At 42.2% G+C, this 23,290-nt stretch overlaps 1 protein-coding gene across 1 annotated transcript in view; it reads right to left on the minus strand.

Annotated features, from left to right (window-relative positions):
* LOC141008175 (thyrotropin-releasing hormone-degrading ectoenzyme-like) overlaps positions 1-23,290 on the minus strand; it is a 188,517-nt gene that overhangs the window by 133,649 nt on the left and 31,578 nt on the right. Inside the window, exon 4 of the mRNA XM_073480421.1 lies at positions 14,080-14,356. Within this exon, the coding sequence (XP_073336522.1) occupies positions 14,080-14,356 (277 nt within the window). The remainder of the gene's footprint in view (positions 1-14,079; positions 14,357-23,290) is intronic.

Consider the following 23,290-nt stretch of genomic DNA (forward strand, 5'->3'; position numbering starts at 1 on the left):
TCAGTGCAACAACGGCTTCATGTAATATTCACCACACTGCTGCTCTGAATTTCTCTGTTTAACATAATCACCATTACTGTTCACTGTTTAAGTCCAGTGGGTTCTATTTTACCGTCTTGAATTAAAGTACTGGTAATAAAAACCACACTGTCTTCACATATTTCATGGTAAAATCCTTTCGAGGAGGTGAAGGGATTATTTCCCCTGAACTGCTGGAAAGCTTTTAATGTGAAGCAGATTAACAGCAGCAGCAGCAGCAGCAGCAGCAGCAAAGTGTCACGGTAAACTGGAGCAGATCAGAAAACAAGGAGGCCTCTTCCCAGAATGTGATCAAACCCACAGTATTGCTAAAACACAGACAATTAAAAAGAGAGGCCTGTCTCCATTAACAGCCTCTTAAGTAAAGGCAAATTTCGTAGCAATTAAGGGAAATAAATGCCTCTGTATCTATGGGAATGCAATACTCCACACATTCAATGAAAATCTACTGCAAGGTGCTATCAATGTTTTCCTGCAACTGTAGAGAAAAACAAAAGACTGTTCACAGGATCTCACCTGGATACAATAACTGTAGCATCATGAGCAGAGCCACGAGCAGACATGGTCTCAACCAAGCCTGCAACAGCGCCAAGCTTCATGCCAACTTCCCTAGTGGCCAAACTGTGTAATTACAGCGTCACTGGGACCCACAAAGCCTTTTCTCCATGAGCTTACATTGTGAAAAGAAGTGACTGTAGATCAGTTTTCTGAACAAAATAACTCGTTTGACAATCCGATAACATTCAGAAAGTCTAGAAGAGCCACAAAATTAAATCATTTTATTCCCACTCAAGTTAGCCAGGTGCTGAACCGGAAGTTAGCCGGCTCGGTTTTTTTGCAGGCTACATAGCAGCTCTACTGCAAACTATACAAACTCCACAGTAACAGATAGATGCATTAAAGAAATGTAGCTCCAAATATCTTGGTAATTACATTGATACCATGTTGTCTTCATGGGTTGGCGAGGGCAAACGTGACAGTGACACGGTGGACTGGTGGGTCTATTACACAGTTTGGCGTGACACTGTATATTAACACTTTAAGAATGACAGATTGAGTTTACAGCGGCAGGGCTGAGCTCTCTTTCCTGATTTGCTTTTATTTGAGGACGAGAAGTCTGAAGTTTTCATTCTGTTCTCACCAGGAAGCCACAAAATGAGTCAGTCAACTTGAGAAGAGAACATTTTCTCCTCGGAGCTGAACATTGTTTAAACTTTGCAGATAAATACACAAACACTAAGCTACTCTCCTCTCTTTCTCTTCCGTTTCTAAATTAATTTAAAATCCTCTTCTTCTCATCTTCCCTCTCCTCGTTTCCTCTGTTTCTTCTCCCCCTCCTCCCCTCTCCTCTCTCCTTGTTATCTCTCCACTCGGCCGTGACATCTCTCGCTGCGTTCTGTCGCTCCGTCTGTCGCCCTTGGATGATGGATGGGGCGATGGACGCTCGGTTGCCAGGGTAATTTGATGGATGGTTTAGCAACTGATACGAGCGCCGAGAGAGCGCACCGACACACACACACACAGCAGCACAGCAACACACTGTCTCCTCGCGGCAATTGTGGGTCCTTGACTTTGAGATCAACAGACCTCAGACAGTCGCTACTCCCTTCATAACAAACACTGCTGACCCATGACTGCAGCGCCACACATCTGTCCAATCATATCATCACTTTTGCTGACGACACCGCTGTGATGGAGTGAGACGGCCCAAGAACCGAAGCAAGGATAACAGTCTCTCTGTCAATGTCAACAAGACAAAAGGGATGATTGTTGAATCCAGAAGGACCAGAGCATGAAGAGAAAACCAGCAGCAGCTCCTCTATGATGTATTATACACTATATGTGTCAGATCACTGAGCCCTCTCCTGGTTTTGTTAATATTAAACATATATTGTCTTTGTGACGCACAGACAAACCTGGTTATTACAGCTTCCTGTATATACGAGTCCAACATCGATTCCACAAAAGGTCTGAGGATGAAGCTCGTTCAGGTCTCATTAATCAAACTGCAAAGAAAACATCCTACATCTGTGCATTCTGACTGCAGGTACACACGGGACAATGTATATTTATTACATGTCTGTATGCGCTCATAAACACAGCTGTGCTCTGTTAACGAAGATAAATGCCACAAACTCATTTCCATCAAGAAACCCCCCCAAAAAACAGATAATATAAACTACTTCCCTTAAAGGAAACAGTGCCAGATCTGAGGTCAAACATGGAGAAACTTGCCCGCCAATAAGGTGAAGATCCTAGTTTAGGATTTAATTCATTTGTAAGTATAATTACTTTCACAGAGGCGGTTATGTTTTCACCCGTGTCCGTTTGTTGGTTGGTTGGTTGGTTGGTTGGTTGGTTGGTTGGTAGATTGGTTTTTTGGTTTGTTGGTTGGTTTGTTACTGGTTTGGTTAGTATGTAAGCAGGATTACACAAAAACTACTGAACAGATTTCCATAAAACTTTTAATGGAGGACGGATCTCAGCCCCAAATAGACCCCAATTAACTTCTGGCGCAGATCCAGATCAAGGGGCAGCTATCAAGTTTGATTTTGGATAAGGCTTGTATGAATTAAAGGGTTAGGGTGGCGGAGGTATGTGCTCAGTGCCTGACTGGTTTGTTTGTTTGATTGTCAGCAGGATTGTGTAAAAACTAAAACTACAATTGTCTTGAAACTTGGTTGACAGACAGACTCATTAGATCTTACAGTGGATCTGAATCACAGCACAGCTTTTTGTAGATGCAAACTTGACTCAAGTCAACATGTCTTAGTTGTGAACACACAGTTTTCCATAATAACAGTTTTTAATAAGACGCTGCCATGTGAATAATGTTATTTCACTCATAGCATTTGATATTTGTACATGATAATAAAGTGTTCTTTGGTTTCACAAATATGTGTATGTTAAGTACATCAAATGTTTCCAGTTTAGTTCATAATAAAAGCTGTGTTGACATGATGAAGCCTCAGCTCGGCACAACCATTGTTTGAACATCATATCATTAGTTAAGTTAAAATATATCCAGACATAAATGGTGCTGCTGGACCTACTGCTCAGCTGTAGTTCAGTCTCTATGAATTTCATTGCCACTAACCGGATCAAATGATGTAAAAGTTTGTTTTGTTCGAAGCAGATCTGTCTGTCCCCTAACAGGTGTCCCCATTAAATCAGGACAGTCCTTGAATTTTATGTCCCAGCATCCCAACAGGAAGTGTCTGTCCTTATAATAACACTGATTTATGATGGATAAATATTTGGAAATTGTGTCCCAAGAGCAAATTTAGTAAACATGGACAGGTGCAGCTGCAAAAAAATGACAGCAATCAAAAGAATTTAAAAAAAAAGAAGGAAAGAAAGCAAATAGTAATAAATAAAGTTGCATTGAGTGCCACCATGTTCCTCCATTTTCTGTTTCTATCGTCAGTCTCACATCTGTGACGTGTTTCTACTGACCTGGACGATGAAATCACATCATCTCTTTTAACACCAATGAATCGGTTTGTTAGCATTACACAACTGCAGCCCCCCCTCGAGGCTTTGAGCCCCCAGTTCCCACTTTTTAAATCAGTCTTGTTAAACTTTGGTTAAAATAATCACATAAAAAAATGAAATGTTAAAGTGACCTTTATCGTCTTAAAATACTCATCTGACCTATAGTTTATAATCATTATCGGACGTTAATGTGACCTTTATTATCATTACAGAATGTTAATGTGACATTTAATATCATTACAGAAAAGTAAAGATGGACGCTCCGATGTCGGGCCACAAAACTTTGGAGCAGCTCAGCTCAGTTAACTGCTGCGTCACAACTCTTCTCTTATACTGTGATCACCTCTAAATCTTTCGATTGTAACTGCAGTGCAACATCACATTAGATGACCCAACTGGACGCCTGATAACTGTGTGAGGTTCTGACATTTATTCGATAATTGGAAAGTAATCGTTACATTAATATTGTGATACTCGGATTACATTACTGACTACATTTTTAACAGGTTATTAGTAACTTAACTCTCCCAAACCTGCTTGTGTCACATTCATTTAAATATCTAAAGAGATGTCGTGGCTCTGTGTGTTGGATTTTCAGTTATCGGCTGCTTGAATATACAGAGTAAGTCGGGGGCCTGTGCTACAAAGCTATTATAAATGTGTCATCAACTCAATTTCTGTACTTTTAGCTTTTTAATATCTTCAAATAAGTGATATGGGGCCAAACACTTCCTCTGGATGAAATTACAAAATGCACCCATATTATTCTCAAGCTGTGTGGCCAGATAAAAGAGTCAAACTGCCTGTTGAAAGGCACCAGAATACAGGAAATAACATCTACTCTTTTTCAATTTTCTAGGGGACAAAATGAACTGTCCTACTCATATTTTAACTGCTTCCTGCGCCCATGTTTAAACAATCATTGGAAACTCATAAGTTTTTTAATAAATCTTCTAGAGCCTCTATAAACTGTTCACAAGTTTCTTACAAGTTAGTATAAATGTCCTGTAATATAACAATTACTGTGTTAATGATGCTGTTATTAACACATATAGACTCATTAACACACGTTAATAATCAGACCTTATTACCTCTTAATTAACGCTCATTACAAAGACATTAATATAAAGAGTTATTGTAGTTATCACTTCAGAGCATTGTGGAGAACTTAAATATATATTTTAGATTCAGTGGCACGTATTATTACAAAACATTAACATTTATCATCATTATAGTTCATTTAGCTGTAATGTGACATTTATAGTCATGAAGACTTTAATATTAATAGATAAGAATAATAAAACGAGCTTTATTCTCAGCGATGTTTCACATTTTTTTTAATCTTCCTCCCTGTGAGATAATCCAAGCCTCCTTTCCGAAATCAGTCAGTGTTACAAAACCTCGCCGGCTCTTTGTTTCTCTTCATGAAGGCAGATGTGCTGCACACAGAAACCTCTTCTCACTCACGGTGATGGTTAGCTGGCAAATAAACACCTAGTGTTCGATTTGATGACGCTGATAGTGGGTAAAATGACAGAAGATGAAGAAATAACAAGCTAAATAGCTGCAAGATGGAGGTTTTATTGAACCAGGAGCTGCTCAGTGGGTCATCACACACTGGTGTTTGTTTGTTTGTTTGTTTGTTTGTATTGTGTCAGACTTTAAGCCTCCCTGAAGGGAAAACGGCTCATTACAGGAACAGAGATCCTCACAGAGACACATTATACTGACAAAACAACGGGAAGACAAACAGCTGTTTCCAGAGGATGTGAAGACAGACGAAGGGCGCTTTGAAAGAAAAGACAAATTTGAGTCGACAATGAAGCTGGAAGAGTCCCAGACCCTCTGAAGATCTGTTTGTGCAGCTCACATCTCCTCAAACACTCACGGCTCCGCGTTGAATATGGATTTTGTTTATAACCATAAAAGCTTAAAGTCTTAATACCTTCATTTGTTTTCTCAGCTTTAGATGTTTAAACACTTGCCTACTATGTCTCAGAATGCTAAAATTATCCCACCTGTTTAAAAGCATAATAGTGCGACCGCAGGCTGTTTTATAATTGGAAATCAGGACACACTCGTGTTAAAGCGTGTTAAGGATCGGTCAAAACATTCATTTTATAAACCAATTGTTCGATGTCCTCGATTTTTCCTCTAAAAATAAAGGTTGAATTAAAGCAAAGTGAAAGCACGTCAATCAAAACAGGAAGTGGCATTGTTTTCCTTGGTCACTACCCCGAGGCGACGGTGGAACAACCAGAATAACTTGAAAAAGATAAACAAGCCCGAAGCTAGGCTAGAAGCTAACGATAGCCATCTTGCTTGCACTGTCTTTGCGACAGCAGCACCAACAGTAATACCACCGGGAAACATCTCAATGGAACTAAAAGGAAACGTATCTTTGCATCATTCAGTCATTAAAGCTGCAGTAGGCTGAATGCAAACCTTCTACCTCTCCTCTGCCGCCTCGTATCACCACGTTAAGCCATCACCACTCTGGCCAGCAGCAGAAGGAGCTGGTTGCCCTGTGAAACCTCACCCCTGCTCTCCACGAGGTGAGCCTCGCCAGGACCCCGTCCCTCTCCAACGTGCCCCCTCCAGCTCCCTGTGGCCCCGGGGCAGATCGCCCCAGGCTGCAGAGGCAGCTGTGACGCCATCTAACAGTGAGATGAGAGACCAGTGGACCACACACACATACCACTGTCCTGTCATCATCGTCGATACAAGCATCATGGCATCGAACATAATGAGCCTGAAGCTCCATGCTCTGTTGTGGGCACAGGAGGGACTGGAAAATGTTTAAAATTTGCAGGATTTTCCACAACTGAAGCCATCTGAGGGGATGTGCACTCATATCTGCATTTGTAGAACAAGCCAATAGGAACGCCCACTCTCTCTGAAATGACCTGTGATTGGACAAAGTGAAACCAGATCCATGACGAGGTCAGATGTCTGTTCTTTTACTCAGACCACTGGAATCACGATAATGCTGAGAGGTTGCGAGGGACTTTTTAACTAATGACACCAAAACAAATACAGCATACCTTAGCTTTAAGGCACAAGCCTACATGGTAAAGAGCAACTACTGAGTAAGAACCTAAAATCCATCCTGATCTACAGAGCAAGACCTTGACAACTGCCCTGAACACTATAAACACCTACCAACCACCTAACAACCTAGAAAAACAACGTCAAGTGTCGCTCTCTTTGGCTGTAGCCACTAGCTGCCATTAGTTAGTTAGCTGTAGCCCTGATAGCTGACTGGCTCTGAGAGACTGGGGAGCGCTTGTGTTTAATGCGCTCGGCAGCCACCTGATCAAAAAGGCTGGTTGGGAACGACAAGTCAGTTCATACAATACAGAGGCGATTTACAGCGGCTCTGACCAAGACTATGACTCCAGGAACAACGAAGACGGCAGGTCGATCATCACCAGTGGAATCATAGATGGAATATTTTTCACATCTAACTCGATGAATTGAAAAATTGTTTCGACCACCCAGACGTGAGTGTTTGCACAGTGGAGGGACAATTTGAATGAAGTGTGTAACGAGGCAGTTAAGGTCTTCTTTGTTCCGTAAAAGAGAGAAAACTATTAATCAGATGGTGTACAGTTGTATTTTTATGTTTGGTAAGGAAAGTGGCTGTAGGGTTATAAACTCTTGACATTTTGTGAATTTATTTTTTTCATTTATTACACTAAAAGCTGAGGGACCTTGTAAAATGGAGCAAACTTGCCGCTGGCTCTCAGATTCTTGACTAACAGGGTGGTATTACAAGACAGGGCGGACCAGGACTGGCTGGTTAGCACACCATCTTCAGTAGACAGTAAACAGAGGTCATCGTTGTTGTTTCTTCACATTCTCTTGGCAATGTTGGTAAGTTTTTTAAAGGTTTTAAACTAAAATTCTGGCTCTCTCGAAGGTCATGGAAACATTATGGTCTTGGTTAAATGTTAATGAGGAAAACTTGCAAGATCACGATCCTCCTCTAAGTTTAATCAAGTGCTGCCAGTGACTCAACATAACAAAGACGATACAGCACTTAGAATAACAATAAAAGTTTAATGATGGTGCAGTCACTACAAGCAGATATTGTTTTGCAAGAACAGAGATTTTGCTTGAAATCTGTGAACATTTTAGTATAAAGATTATTATCGTTATACAGATTTTTGGGTCACGGAATAACTTGCAAAGAGATCTGAAATTAGACTTTTATCTCTTGATGAATTTCAGGGCATCATTAGGAATGTGAAGGAGGCATGTTGTTGTTTTTCTCACTGTGTTTGAACACCTGCTCTCCTGTTTTATTGTGGATGTATATCATGTTTTATATGTTGCATTTTAATTTATTGTGTTGGGACTTTGATGCAGCTGCTTCCTTGGCCATCTCTCTCATCTCAACAGGACTTCTTGGTAAAATAAAGGTGAAATAAAAACAATCTTAATAGAAAATGTAATCTGATGTGTTGGAGTTGTCGTGATGATTTCTTTGCATATTGGTTTAATCTGTTTGAAAATGTGATATAAAGATGTAGTGAAAGTTGCTTAAACTTTACAGTATGTGGTGAGGCGTAATTTAAAATGTGTATTGCAAATGGACATGATCGCTGCCAACACTGAAGCACCTCGCATCACTTCAAATCCCAACTCAACAAGATATCGACTTTTTGCAGAGAAACAAAACAAATCTTCTTGATTTAACGTCCTCCCCTGCCCTCTGAATGATGATATACATTTTGAGGTTACAAACACTGCACACTGACTTGTGCGAGCCAAGTTGCATCATTTATGCGTAGATTAATTTCCTGCTCTGGAAAATCTCCGGCATGCAGACTGGTGCTTTTCTTTCTTTCTGCTGTTCTGAGGAGGATGGAGGGATGAATGTTTCTGTCAGATGAAACTGTTTGAGCAGCTCTGAAGAATATGGAGGGATGCTTTTTTCTTCCTCCATCATATAAAGCTGTTTCTTTCAGAAGGTTTGGAGGAGGAGGATGGAGGGACGGGAGGATTAATGTTTCTGTCAGAGGAAGCTGCTCTGCAAACAGACAGCAGCGTCTCCACTGCCTTCAGGCTGAAACAAGGAATTTAATATGAGAGCGATGCTGTAACAAAGACACAGAGAGACTCTGCAGCAACTGTTTGTATAGATGAAATTGTGAATGTGCTGCTTCCTGGATGTTTTTCATATCCTGTTTTTTAAAAAAGTGTTATTCAACCAGGACGCTCTCCATCTTCCTCACAAATCTGTCCTCTCACAGTGTTGTGGCCAATTTTGGCTGCCTGACGTGACGAGTCCTCATGAATAATCAGGTATGTACCAGCATGAACTGTGTCTCATGCATGTGTTAATGGAGGGAAAATCCATTTATTCAACATTCATCAAAAGTATTTCATCATGACTCTTGACTTATTCTGTTTGTTCATGTCTTTTTCACAACTTCCTGCAGTGAAACTGAAACCTGACCAAAGCATACACACAGTCGTTCTAATCGTTTGAACTGAATATCAGCTCTTGAAGGCTTACATCACTGTTGCTCTTCAAACACACCGCCGGCTTCTTCGACACTGTTACATTATGTTTTCAGTGACTTTTGTTTGTTATGGTTTTCTTGCAACTGCAAACTTACGTCATGTCAGTTTGTTCTCAGTACAAATGAGTCAGATACATCAGCCTGGTCTGTGACTTCACGTTTCTAAGTTTGACGCTGTGGTTACCGATTTCGTGCCATTTCTTCTAGTATAAGTAGCGAAAAAAGTCCAAGTCAGGTGGTGGTTGAGTCAAGACTAGATTACGCTACATAAGTAAATTAACGTACATGAATATTATTTTACGAAACCAAACAGTTATTTTAACCCAAAGTATGATCTTTTCCTAAACCTAACCAAGCAGTTTTGGAGCCTGAACTTAACCAAACCACTGCCCTTTGACAATATAATAAGTAATAGTCCCAAAGTCATAATGTGTGATTTGTTTGTCAGCAGCATGCTCAGTATTTTTTACAATAAATGCATTTCTGGGGATAAATTATATTTTCATAAAAAGAATCTTTTTGGATTTATTGCCTGTTGATGCAACAAATACCTCATAAGCACATATTCAGATAAAGTCAGTTTGGACCAAGATGAGTCACAATGTGCCCTCTCAGCATGAGGAGTCAATGCCATCCTGTCTGAATCAACAGTGTGCAGTAATCGAGGGCAGCAGGAGGTCTACGCTCTCTCTTCAGAGTGGAAAAGGTAGGAGAATAAGCACCATATTGTAATGAATGAATAAATGAATATTATAATGTGCATACTGCATGCGGTATGAATCTAAAATCACCTGGGAGTGTTTGGAAGAAGCTTAATGTCTTTAAGTGATATCTTACAGAGCAGTAAGAATATGAATTACCATGTAATTCACTAATCTCTCATATCTTGGAAACATCAGCTATAATGTCGGCTGGTGGGAAATGGGAGCACATCCTGGAAAATCCATTCAGCCATTAACTGTTCAGGCTTATCATGTACAGGATCACAGGGGACTGGAGCTCTGGCACACTGGACATGTTGTTATTCTGTCATGGGGTAAAAATATACACACTGATCAGCCACAACAATGAAAGGACTCCCAGGTGAGGTGAATACATCGATCATCTCCTTACAGTGCAAGGAGATGATCAATGCAACCTCAAGTTCTGGCATTCACGGGGGATGTTTGTTGACACACACCGCCCACCCACACACCGTTGCATTTACCATTTTTACCCCTACCTCTTGTGTCATGTGCATTGCGAGGGCTTCATGGATCGGACTTGTTCTGGCACCTCCTAGAGATGCTCGATCTGACTGCGATCTGGGGAGCTCTTTAACACGTTCCTCGGGTAATTTCTGAGGATTTTGTGGTGTGCTAGTTTGCATTGTCTTGCTAATGGGGGTCAATACCATCAGGGAGTGCCGTTGCCATGAGAGGGTGTACTTGAAACTGTGATTGAATCGGTGGTGCGTGTCAAGAGGCGACTACATGATTGCCAGGACCCAAGATTTCCCAGGAGAACACTGCATTGTTACAAGATGAAGATGTTATTTTAAAGGGGTGATTGATAAGTTCATAACTTCATGTAGAAGGAGTCAATTTTAGAAAACTTATCATATTCATTTTTCCCTACATTTACACACTTAGTCCAGCGGTTCATCTCGAACCTCCAGAAAGTGTTTCACAGCAGTGATAACGTCATCATCAATGACAAAATGGCGACCACTGAGCTCCATCTTCCTCTTGGGGAAGAGGTCGTAGTACTTTCTTTCATGGAGCGAGAGCTGTATAACCCGTCTCGTCCCATCTTCGGCCATGAACTCATCAATTACCCCTCGTACTTCACCTGTCGGTGGTTTTAATGCTGCATATATTCAGTATATAACAGGAGTACAACGACTGAAACTGTTGAACCTAATAGTCTCAGTCCAGTCAAGTCAAGTGAAGTTATTAATGCTAGCATTAGCTTGCTAACGCCATTTCAGCAAACTGGAACCAGCCGGCTTCCATTTTACTTATTAGCAGATGTTCCACTGCACACAGAGTATCTATTAAAATGGATGAAGCTGCCCAGGGGATGGAGGTTTGTAATAACATCCTGTCGGCAGTATTTCTGTTTGAATTCGATTAGTTTAATTCCTGAACAACTAAAAGTATCCAGTTGTTTTGAGTCTGAGCTGAAACAATATTTAATCACACTGAATCAAATCATATTGCTTCAAATTGTATTATCGGTGCGATTTTTGTATCTGATGGCGGACCAGGTATCCAGATACATATTAAACCCTCTGAGATAGAGAGGTACACGCTTCTAATAACCTGCAGAAATAAATATGTTTAATACATTTCCGTTTCCTTCTCTGATGGTCGCACCTGTAGAGTCAATACCACCTGAAGCAGAAGAAAGAACTACAGCGTCTAACCTTCGTGATCTCTTATTTTCCTCTGATGGATGTGAAATAATCGGAGAGTGTTTCGTTTTGTTTCTGGTGACTAAAAATGGAAAGGCCAAAAATAAAGATTAATGTATTCATTACAAAGACTAAAACTCACATGCCTGACTGCTTCCACCCTAATATTACTCCACACACACACACACACACACACACACACACACACACACACACACACACACAGTGGTGGAGAGTGGTGATGGTTATAAATGACCCAGATATGATTTGTCATTAAAACAGCATTTCACCAAAATTATCTTTCAGAAACAAAGAGACACGGGCGGTGTGTGTGTGTGTGTGTGTGTGTGTGTGTGTGTTGGAGTGGCGTCCTTGAGTTTCTGCCAGACGAGATGGATGAGCTGTAATTACACTGATAGAGAGATGATCGGAGGAGGGGAAGAAGTAGAAGAAGAGGAGGAAGACGAGGAGGAGAAACAAGGTCGTGTATGTATTTGTCCTTGTAGCGTAGCGTGGACGTGTGCATGTTTCTGTTTTAAATGTGATGGTTGTTAAAAGATGATGGCGGATCAGGCAGCCAAAGGTTTTGACTTTCAAATTAGAGTCAGAACAGACAAACAGACAAACACTGTGAAGCGTAGAAATAAAACTCCTCGGTCTTTAACAGCCCGGAGGTTGGCCGACACTCGCCCAAACCTGCCACGAGTAGTTATAACTGGTGCTGAGTCTTTGTTTGAATTATTAAAGCGAGAGGTTTTCAAACTGTAAGGCAGCACAAGATAACCTCTTCTTACTCCTGGAAATTTATGTAAAATTATCCTAAACGTCCATCCCAGTCGAGCCCAGAGCAAAATTCAAAGCTGTTGCCGAACCATTTGGAGCACAGGGACGGTTTTAGGCTCCTATAAGATATATTTTTGTCAGAATCTCTGTAACTGCTTCTGGCATTAATCTATAGCAGTTTAAACACACTGAATTGTTTATTTTTTGTTCTTGCCTGAATGTTTTAATGCATAAATCAGCCTGCAGATGAGCTGTAACTGCCTCTGTTAGCTGGACAAGTCCACATCATGTAGTCTGACATGGTCCAAGTTCAAGTCCAATAACAATATCCTATCTGGTGAAATTAGCTTTCAATCAAACGGCAGCCATCTTAGGATCACCCATATGGATGAACAATGGCATTTTGGAGTGTAATGAAACATCATTGCAGTTCTTTATTTCCTTATTTACACTAACTTTGTGCATATAAAATGATCAAAAACAAGTGCTGAGGTGGAAAAACAGCCTATTCAAAGAGCAAAAAATGCAGAAAACTACATAAACTTGCATAATTTCCAAGTTTCGGGCTTTAAAAATGTATATAAACTATGTATTACTGGATTTGAAACCTCATTGGCTACATGATGCATCAATCATCCAGAGACTGGCGTGTAAGCAGCTCAGGAGAAAGAAGAGACAGTGGGTCACTACTCAACACAATCCATTGGCTGTTGTAGGCTCTAGGATGGGCATAGAAGCTCTTTTTCGACTGATAAATGCATGAAAAAGCCTCTACAATCTCAGTTTTTTGCTATTTTGTCACCATTTAATCATGGAAAACTGTATATTGGACTTTTATACGTTACTGGAATGGATCTAGATGACATTAGGGAGACAATGTTGGAGTTTGATGCACCACCTTTTGTCGAAAATACATCATATCTGTCGGGTGACACTGGGGCTTCACATTATTACCAAACTCACACATGCTCTGAGGTTACACTGTACTTTATTGAACAACGTTGCTGTTCTGGGTATTTTCCCACGAGTTTGATAACATCCTCAGTGTTATTTCCTCAGATTTGAAGAGGCTCCTCCGGCCTAACAAACATATGCAATAGTCTTTAAAAGCTGTAATAAGTGACTTAGACTTATACTGTATCTTCACCCGTTAACCAGCTGCTTATCTTGGAAATCACAACTCTAATATTATCTGAGTATAAAGACTGCTGCTCATTTAAAAATGTTTTAACCCCACAGCTAAGAATATAATGATATGAAACACACTCCAGAGGTGATCAGAGCTTAAATGTGTCATTATGTCGAGATAACGAGCTTCTGTATTTCCTGTTCTATCCACACAGGTTTCATTATAGTTTTTTTTTTTCCCTCTCAGCCTCGAGACAAACGAGAGTCCCAGAAGATGAGAGAGCAGAAATGACAGAAATTAAGAAGGCAGACACGGATTCAACAACACTTGCTATTTGGTACATAATGAGTTCTGACGATGAGATTATCAAGAGAAAAACTACACTCTTATTTCAAGAGAAGCAGATAATTAAGTCCTAATCATGATATAAAAAATACTTTGTAATGCTTTTGTTTACTCATATTTGTTGTTTATGTTTGATTTTTTGTTTTTATCAGATGTTTTAATCACATTTTCTTTCTTTTCTCGTCCTGATGTTGCAATATTATGATTTTTTTCACCTCCATCCTCTGCTGCTGGTATGCCAAGTGAGTAAAAATGAGCTGTTTTCATGCCTTAGCGTTTAGCCTTGAAAGCAGAGCTCTTTTCCCCTTTTGGGCAGAATAAATCTGCATTAAAGCGCCAGTACAACCAGACTGAAAACTCACCGTCACGCCGCCGTCGGTCTGCGTCTCTTTGTAGGTGAAGTTACAGACGGCCCAGGCCAGGTAGTACGTGGACATGCGAGGCGTTCGGGCGAAGCGATTGGTCACCCAGCCGTCTTCGTCCGACAGCGAGCTGCTCTCCACGGGCATGTTGGACAGCGAGGTGTACTGCGGGTCGTGGCGGAGCGTCAGGGTGAACGTGGCCTTGTAGACGGGCTCGTCGAAGCAGGGGAAGGCCTTCCGGGCGTGGATCGGACTGAACTGAGTCACCGCCAGGTAACTGGAAGGAAAACAAGTGAGCTGTGTTACTGCCATGTAGAAGAAGATAAATGACTTTCATGACAATGCAAACACCATCCATCTTGAAAATTCATTCATTTTTACAACAAAAAATCTCTTAAAAATGACCCAAACTTCTCGCTCTAGATATGACTATTAATGCAACAAGAACTGCAACGAAAAATCCATTTGTCAAATATTAAATTAATTGCCTACTTGTAAATACTAGTACTACTTTTATGATCAGTTTGAGGAGACAGAAAATGATATTTCCAGTCGTGTTTGTGGAGACCAAAATCTGTGCTTTTTTGTCGTTTTGGAAATGGTCACATGAGTCAGGTAGCCAATCACTGGCCATCGACCTATTGAGTCGTTTAGGTCTGACAACCTGTAGTTCTCCCCCTTGTTTCTAGGCTTTATGCTAAGTTAGCCAGCTGCTGGCTGCATATTATCATGTCATGGTTTAGTTGTTTCCTGTTTTATTTTGGTAGATTTACCCTTGTCTGTCAGTATTAACATTCCACTTCCTGTCTTTGTGTTTTTCCCGACATCTTGATTATTTATTAGTTTCACCTGTCGTCCCTCCTCGTTTATTGAAGTCTGTGTGTTTCCCTCTCTGTTTGTCAGTCCGTCTGTTTTGTTCCTGGTGTCCCAGAGTTTCATCCTCATTTGTACTTTATTTAGTTTTTATATTTCTCTTTATTCTTTTCGATTTCCCCTTCGACCTGTTCTGTCAGGTTTTGTTTTGTTGCCTGGATTTAGATCTTTGGACAACAGCTTACGTTGTTAAAGCTCACATTTTGTTTCTTAACCTGACTGTTGTGTCTGCATTTGTGTCCACGAGTTCTAACAAATCGATCTTCTCATCTGACTCTGGGCAAGAAAGTGAATAAGCTGTGTCCCAAACTGTCAAACTAATCCTTTCAGACGTAAAATAAACAAATAGAAGTGTCGGTTTCGGCTGAGCTGGTGAATTAAGCGGCTTGAACGAGCCTTAGGCGACTGATTAGCATTTTGCGTGGCCTACAGAAACACAAAACAAGAAGTCCACAGAAGTGAGTCAGTAATGTCATTTATACAACAGTATCTATCTAAAGTTCGGCAACATTAGTCATCATAACAAACCCAGGATGTAACAGACCGAGCGAGGCTGCAGCAGCAAACCTCCCGAGTGTATTGAAATGAGCAACGGTGCCTCAGCTTTACTGCTTATGAATTCACTTTACATTAGCAAGAGGAAGATTGTGTTATTTTTTTTTTAAAAGTTACAGTTTCACTATAAATCAGAAGTCCTCATGGAGCTCATTTTGTCTCCTTTTCTTTCTACCTTCGTCTCATTGTAAACTTTTCTTTCCTCTCAGCTCTCTGCTGTCGTCATCTCTCTACACTTTCATCAAATTTCCCTTTAACCTTCTTTTTCTTCCACGTCTTGGATGCGTGTGATGTCTGATATCTGAGTGGATCAAAGAAAACTGTGTTATCATCATCATCATAATCATCATCATCATCGCAGGAGAAAATGTGTTTTTCTAGAGTGAACGTAGGGACTGAGGTGTGATGTTCAGGAAAAATGACTGCAGAGGAGCATCAGACTGCAGGTAGTGTTGTTCTCTCTGTGTGTTTGGATGACTTCATGTCGATCGGGTTTTAGATTCAACAATTACTCCAAATTAAACAACATAAAGTGTTAAAGTTCACACTGACGAGGACGACCTCGATCTAAACGTGTGACGCAGCTGTTCGTCAGGATCAAGACACTTTTCTGTTATGAACCACTGCTGAAATTGTGTCACTCCCATGGCTAATTTGGTTAACTTTAGGGACCAGATCGGTTTGGCTTTGGCTTAAAATTACTACTGTGTTCAGGTTCAGGGACCCTGGTTACAGGCAACAAGGGCGCCAAACAGGTGACCACAGTTTCTAATGTGTTGCAGCATTTGTAAGCATGACAGTGACGGATATTTTTAAGCAGATCTCGGGACATTTCCAGCTGTGTTTGTGGAGACCAAAACCAGCTGTTTTTAAGCAGATCTCAGACATTTCTGGAAATGGCCAGACTTCACGTGGAAAATGTGTGGTTTTGGTCTTCACAGACACAGCGTTTGTGGAGACCAAAACCACACATTTCCCACGTGAAGTCTGGCCATCTCCAGCTGTGTCTGTGGAGACCAAAACCAGCTGTTTTTAAAGATACCTCATTTCCTGTCGTGTTTAAGGCAACTGAAAAAGGATATTTTTCACGTGAAGTCGGACCATCTCTAGCAGTCTGCGTACACAAAAACTGGGTGTTTCTGAGGTGACCTCGGGACAGTTTAACCGTGTTTGTGGAGACCAAAACCGGATATTGTCAAAATATGTCAAAAAGGACCCAAACACAAGAGAACAGACAGGCAAGCTTTATCAAAATGAAGTCCAAGCAACAAAACAGCTGGTAAAGTTCAGTCCAAAGAAATTGTCTGAAAATAACGAGCGGCTCCTTTTCTCCCATGATTCAGTGCTTCAGAGAGACGTTGGAGGCAGCTCCGCCTGAATCTCTCCTGACTGACGGATCTCTGTAGTCTCACATTATATATATCATTACATTGACTGACCTCAATTTTCTCCACATTAGGCGCTGAAATGAGTCTAGTTAAGCAGAATTACTGTTTCATTAAATGACCCGTGAAACGACCCATAATTCAATTCATCATATTCACGTTTGGATTTAAATCGTCGGCTTCTGGCTCCGATTTCAAAGTTGAAGCTTCGACACGTCTGACTGGAGTTTGTAATAAAGCTGTACAGAATACGTGACGCTGTCGTATCAAGTTCGAGTCTTTGAGCCTTTCAAACATATCAAAGGAGAAATTTAAGGTGGAATCAGAGTTCAGGGGGTTAAAGAATAATCCTCTGAAGTCGGAGTCGACAGGTCGGCTGTCTGTGGGCACAAGTTTCCACAGAAGGCAGCTTCACTTCTTCACTTTTTCTTGTTCGGCTTCTTCAGAGAGAGATAATCCAAAATAAACACGAGGACGCTTTCTGTTTCCTCCTGATTTCTTTAAGCTGAGTCGAATGTTTTTCATATCACAGCTTTGTTACGTCCGTCTGTCAGTCACCTGACACACAGGAAGAAATTAAAACTCCAGGAAATAATCCCTCCGAAAACTTTGTTATCGCACGCCGGCATTTCACTGCAAGTTTTTGTGGAGGACGAGATGAAAGGAAGAGAAGGGGAGGAGGAAGTACAGGTGGAGGAGAAGAGGAGGATGAGGAGGAAAATATCAGACGCCGCCACAAAGCAGTAAATATTCACAACAGAGGAGGAGAACTGGGGGACGAAGATAAAGAGGAGAGGAGGGAGGAAAATAAGAATAGAGGCAGAGAAGAAGAAAGACGGTGATGAAGGAGGGGAAACAGGAGGAAGAGGAGGAAGATGAGAGAGAGGATTGGAGGAAAAGGAGCAAGATGGTGGTAAAGGAAAAGGAGGAAAAGAAGGAAGAGCAGAGGACGAAGAGGAGAGAAAAGATGAAAATAAGAGGCGGGATGAAAGGAGGAAGAAGAAAGGAAGCTTAGGAAGTGTAAGACAGAAGAAGGAGGAAGTAGATAAGAGAGAAGACAAGAAGAGGGGAAAAGGAGTGAAGGGATAAGATGAGGAGGAGTGAGAGGAAGAAAGGAGGAAGAAGAAGAGACTGACAATCAGATGAACGGTAAAAGGGAGGGAAAAGAAATGGTGAGGAAGAGGACGAGACGTTGAAGAAGAAGAAGACAAGAGGAAGATGAAGAAAGAGTAAAGAAAAGAGGAAGGATAGGAAGAGGAGGAAAATGAAGACTGGAAGAGGGAGGAAGAGGAGCAGATTGACAGAAACAGGAGCGACGTGGAGAAAAGATGAAGAGGGGTAGACAAGAAGGAAGGAGGAAGTGGGAGGAAGACTGAAAGAAATAGAAAAAAGGAAATGAGCGAGACGAGAGGAGATACATGAGAGAGGAGGAGGAGGAAGCAAGGAAGATTATAGTGGGAGAAGAGCAGGATGAGATGAAGATAAAAGAAAGAGAGGAGGAAGAAGAGGGGGTGAGGTGAAGAGAAGGAAAGGGAGAGGAGGAAGAGGAAGATCAAGAAGAGTAAGTAAACAGGAAGGAAAAGGGGAAGGAGGAAGAACAAAGGAAGGTGAGGAAGTGAAGAACCAAAGGAGGAGAAAATAGACAAGAAAGAGGAGGAGAAGAAGAGGAGAAGGGATATGAGGAGGAGGAGTGAGAAGGAGGAAAGAAGAAGAGGAAGAGGTTGAGAGTCGAGGTAGTGAGATGAAAAAGAGGAAGAAGGGGGAGGTGTAGCAGGAAAGGAGGAGGAATAAGGAGAAAGAGATGAGATGGAGAAGAAAGAGTGGAGGACAAGAGGAGCAAAAAGAGGAATAGTGAAAGAGAGGAGAAGAGAGGAAGAGGAAGAGGAAGAGGAAGACGAGGAATGACTGGAAGAAGATTAGATTAAGAGAACATACAGGAAAGAGGAGGAGGAGGAGGAGGAGGAAGAGGAGGTGGAGGAGGACGAGGAGGAGGAGGAGGAGGAAGAGGAGGTGGAGGAGGACGAGGAGGAGGAGGAGGAGGAGGAAGAGGAGGAGGTGGACAAAAACAAAGAAAGAGTGAAGAAGAAAAGAAAGTGAAACAAGGTGTGGAGCGGTGATGATAGAGGGAGGAGGAATAATAAACAGGACGAGCGAGGCAGACAGAGACGGAGAGAGAGAGAATAATGGAGAAAGCCTGAGAGGGACGAGATAAAGAGGGAATCTATTAGAGAGGATGAGTCTGTAACACACACACACACACACACTCACACACACACACACACACACACACACACACTCGACGTGACATCCTGCAGGTTGCCAACAGTCGCCACTGCCAAGGTAACGCTTGTTGTCAGAGTAATCCTGATTGACAACCAAGCCTACAGCGTTGCCCCAGACAACCACGACACTTAAACACACACACACACACACACACACACACACACACACACACACACACACTCATGCATGAATTCATACAGCGACCGTCGCTTCGTCTCCTGAGCGCCAGAAGACAAATGGAAATGACATCATTTCCTGCTGTAATGTTTGCCATTATGGGCGTGTGTTGACACCACAGAAGAAGAGTGCAGGTGTCTGAATGACACACACACACACACACACACACACACACACACACACACACACACAGAGAGAGAGAGAGAGAGAGACAGATAGATAGATAGATAGATAGAAACACACACCTCATTCAGATTCAAAGATGTGACTGAAGGGGAAACTGTTGAGTCAGGTACTTTTCTGTGTGTGTGTGTGCTTGTGCATGTGTGTGTGTTGGGAGTGTGTGTTAATTTCTATATCATTCTCTCACACACACACACACACACACACACACACAGTGGACACACTGATCTCTTTAAGCAACGTCTCAAATTGCAATTCCCCGCTTTAACATTGAAAACACTGCAGCGTGTGTGTGTGTGTGTGTGTGTGTGTGTGTGTGTGTGTGTGTGTGTGTGTGTGTGTGTGTGTGTGTGTGTGTGTGTGTGCTGCAGCTATAGTTTTACACAGGAAGTCAGTGAAGAGGCTGATTCATCATGTTTGGTGTAAAATATGCGACTGATGGAGGAGATAGAGGAGGAGATGGAGGGGGGAGGAGGACTGATCAGATTTCAATTCCGCTCATTTACTGAAGGAAGCAAGAGAGGAGGAGGTGAGGATGCAGGAGAGGAGGAGGTGAGGATGCAGGAGAGGAGGAACACAGCCGGTGAAGCGAGGAGATAAGGAGGAGGAGGAGGAGGTTAACGTGTGGACACTCTGCTGGTCAGAGGAAAACAGTTTGTTCACACTCAGCTGATGTGAAATTAAATATGAGACATGAAGCCGGTGAAGCGGTTCTGTTCCTCTGAGCTCGCTCCGTTCACCTGAAGCTCCTGTGGAGGATGAAACCTCATAAAGACTCCAGAGGAGAAAAACCTGATGCAGACCTCAAATTTGGTCACATAGTTCAAAGTTCCCTGTGTTTCACGACCCTCCGCGAGTTCATAGGTCAGGAAATTGTGTCAGATCGTGGCTACCGAAGAGGACAGTGTGGACCGTCTGTCCTTCAGAGGGAACTCGAGGTAACTGACAGCAGCTTCCCTCTTCCTCTTCCTCTTCCTCTTCCTCTTCGCCATCTTTTACACATACGCGTCAGAGCACTCTGTCATCCTATTGGTCAACGTCAAGGTACATGAAATGATACATTTACTTTGTAATCTTGTAACCTTAAACACAGACACTGTTGACTTACTCTGAGGTGAAACATGCTATAATAAGCTCAGTGTGGGAACATTTCCTCACAGGTCAGTTACAGACGTGCACTCTTCAGGTTAGCAGTAGTAGTACAGCACTGTGCTGCACCACAACACCCTGCTGCCATGACCCAGTTTGGCTTGCAGCCAAAGATCACGTCACTGCGAGCCGGCGGGAGAGAACGTGATGTTCCGGTCAGAGGAAACCAATCAGATGTCAATCAGTGTGGTAACGGGAGAGTACGTTATGAGATGCAGAGCTACTGTGACTACTAACATGGAAAAGCACTTTGAGAAGAAGCGACCGAGGCCGAGGCCAAAAGTCACGACAGTCAGGGACAAGACTAGTGTCTCACTGAGAGGATCTCTGTTTAGCACGAGTCAGACAACCTCAGCGAGAAGCTGACGTGGTGACATGGAGCACCTCTTATCGATGTTTTTTCTTCTTAATAATTTTCCTTTAATAACTTTTCACATGATAGGTATTTTTAATGTAAATAACCTCATCTAGTTTTATGGTGGCGTCATGACTCTTGGATGGCATCTTCCCTTTTGGTCTAGAACAAGCGCCAACAAATAGTGGACCGTGGCCCGGGCGAGTGACGGCTCTATCCAGACCCGTGAATGAATGAGAAAATGCAATAATCTTCACGGGACGCAGCTAATCCAGTTAATACAGCGATCGTTACAGCATCACTCAAAGGAGCCAATCAAATCGATTGTGTACCGGAAGAGATATGTGGAGGAAAACATGGCTTGGCTCGACAAGAAGGAAAGTTGAGGCAGAAAATAGCTTTCATAAATGAATGGACCGACACATTTATGTCCATTCTTCTGGCAGACAGGACTAAACCGTCGTGTCTCATATGCTGTGAAACTGCACAACGAGACCAAACACGGATCCTTTAAGGAAATATATCCACAGGAGTCTGAGCTGAGAGCTGAGAGGTGATGATTGTACTCGACAGACATAGGGTTTGGCTAATGGAGACGTTATGAGGTTTGGACCTTTACTGGGAGGAAATGTTAGTAACTCTTTGAATTTCAATTGAAGACCCCCGCTCCAGAGTGAAATATCTTAAAATCTGTCTGACAGATCGCCACCACTAAGTCTTATCCAGTGAAAAGTCTGAACATCTACGAGATGAACGGGCAGAAGATGAGACACAAACACGGGATCGACTCCCTGAAGGAGGAAATAAAATCATTTTAATAACAGCCTCAGCTGTTCTTGTTAACACGCTAACATTAAAAAAAAACCATTGGTAACATTCCCTTGACCATTAACTGCACATGAGTACGTTAGCATGTTGATGTTAGCATTTCACCCACACAGCTGCTAGCATGACTGTCGACTGAAGCTGTGCGAGCTTGTATCTGTGTGAGCATATTATACATAAAACTGACATAGCAGGATAGCAATCGTGTTGGTATCTTTAGGCCACATATTGGGTTTGTTTTGTGCAGATAAGGTTGCAGGTTCTGAGCCTGGGCCCGGTATGAGAGGCATAAACACCGAGAGATTGAGTGTAATTTCAACCTGCTGGTGATTTTAGATGAAAAGCACCACAGTCGGTATTTTTCACTCTCTGAGTTTCATGAATTTAATGCAAATCCATTTAATAGCAGTTGAGATATTTCGCTCTGGGCAAACACCTCCATCTGCACTGACACAGTTTGTAGCGTGGCTCAAAAAGATCAGGTAAGTCAAAAGTGACATCTTCAGATTCATCTTCAAGACCTCAGTTAGCCTCCTCCTCCTCCTCCTCCTCCTGTGAGAGTGTTTGTGTGTGGGGTTAAAACGCTCTGAGAATGAATGAATTTATTAAGTTGCTTCAGTCGACGGCCATGTTAGATGGGTAACCCTCTGACACACACGCTGCAGAGTGAGTATTGATCTGAAACATCTCATCTCTACACTGGATTGCTCCGTCGGCACGAGAGAGATGAGGAGAGAGACTAGATGAGGTATATCTGTCCACCAATCAGCTTCTGTCTCCCCTCCATCAGTATGTAGACTCTGGCCTAACCTTCTTTAACATCTGCCTCTCTCATTAACACTCCGACATCTCTGTTCCTCATCAAACCCAGCCTCGTTAGCTGGCGTACCACTCCTCGTTAACTGTAATTCGTCTCCTCGTTAAAGAAGGGAGCTCAGCAAAAAAAAAAAAAAAAAAACAGCGTCTGTCTAATGACGAAGTTCCTCGCAGGATGTGAGTGTCGGAAAACAGTCCTTTCTGCTCGGGTGATTCGGGTCTCTCTTAGAAGTCTGCGCTTCAGGAACGCTCGGCATCAAAGAAGAGAAAGGATCCTGCACTGTTTCAGAAGCTCACAGCTGGAGCACTTTATCAGACGCGAGGGGCTCTGCTTTAATTGCACAAACACGACGACAATCGCAAAGCAGACGCTCCGCAAGTGCAAAAGACTGCGTGGGCGGCTCAGAGTGCACCTGCTGCTGCCGAGAATAAAGTGCAAACAGGACGGGTGAGGTGGAACGTAGATCACAAGGTGTGGGGGATTATTAAAGGGCAACTCGACTCCAGAGGAAAGCTGCTTGTAATCTGATGAATGGCATCAAGTTGCATTGTGGGTAATGTAGAAGCACTGGTCTAGCATTGCACTCCTATGAACTCATTATGGAAAACA

Source organism: Pagrus major, chromosome 14 (assembly GCF_040436345.1).
Source record: "Pagrus major chromosome 14, Pma_NU_1.0".
Taxonomy (NCBI): Eukaryota; Metazoa; Chordata; class Actinopteri; order Spariformes; family Sparidae; genus Pagrus; species Pagrus major.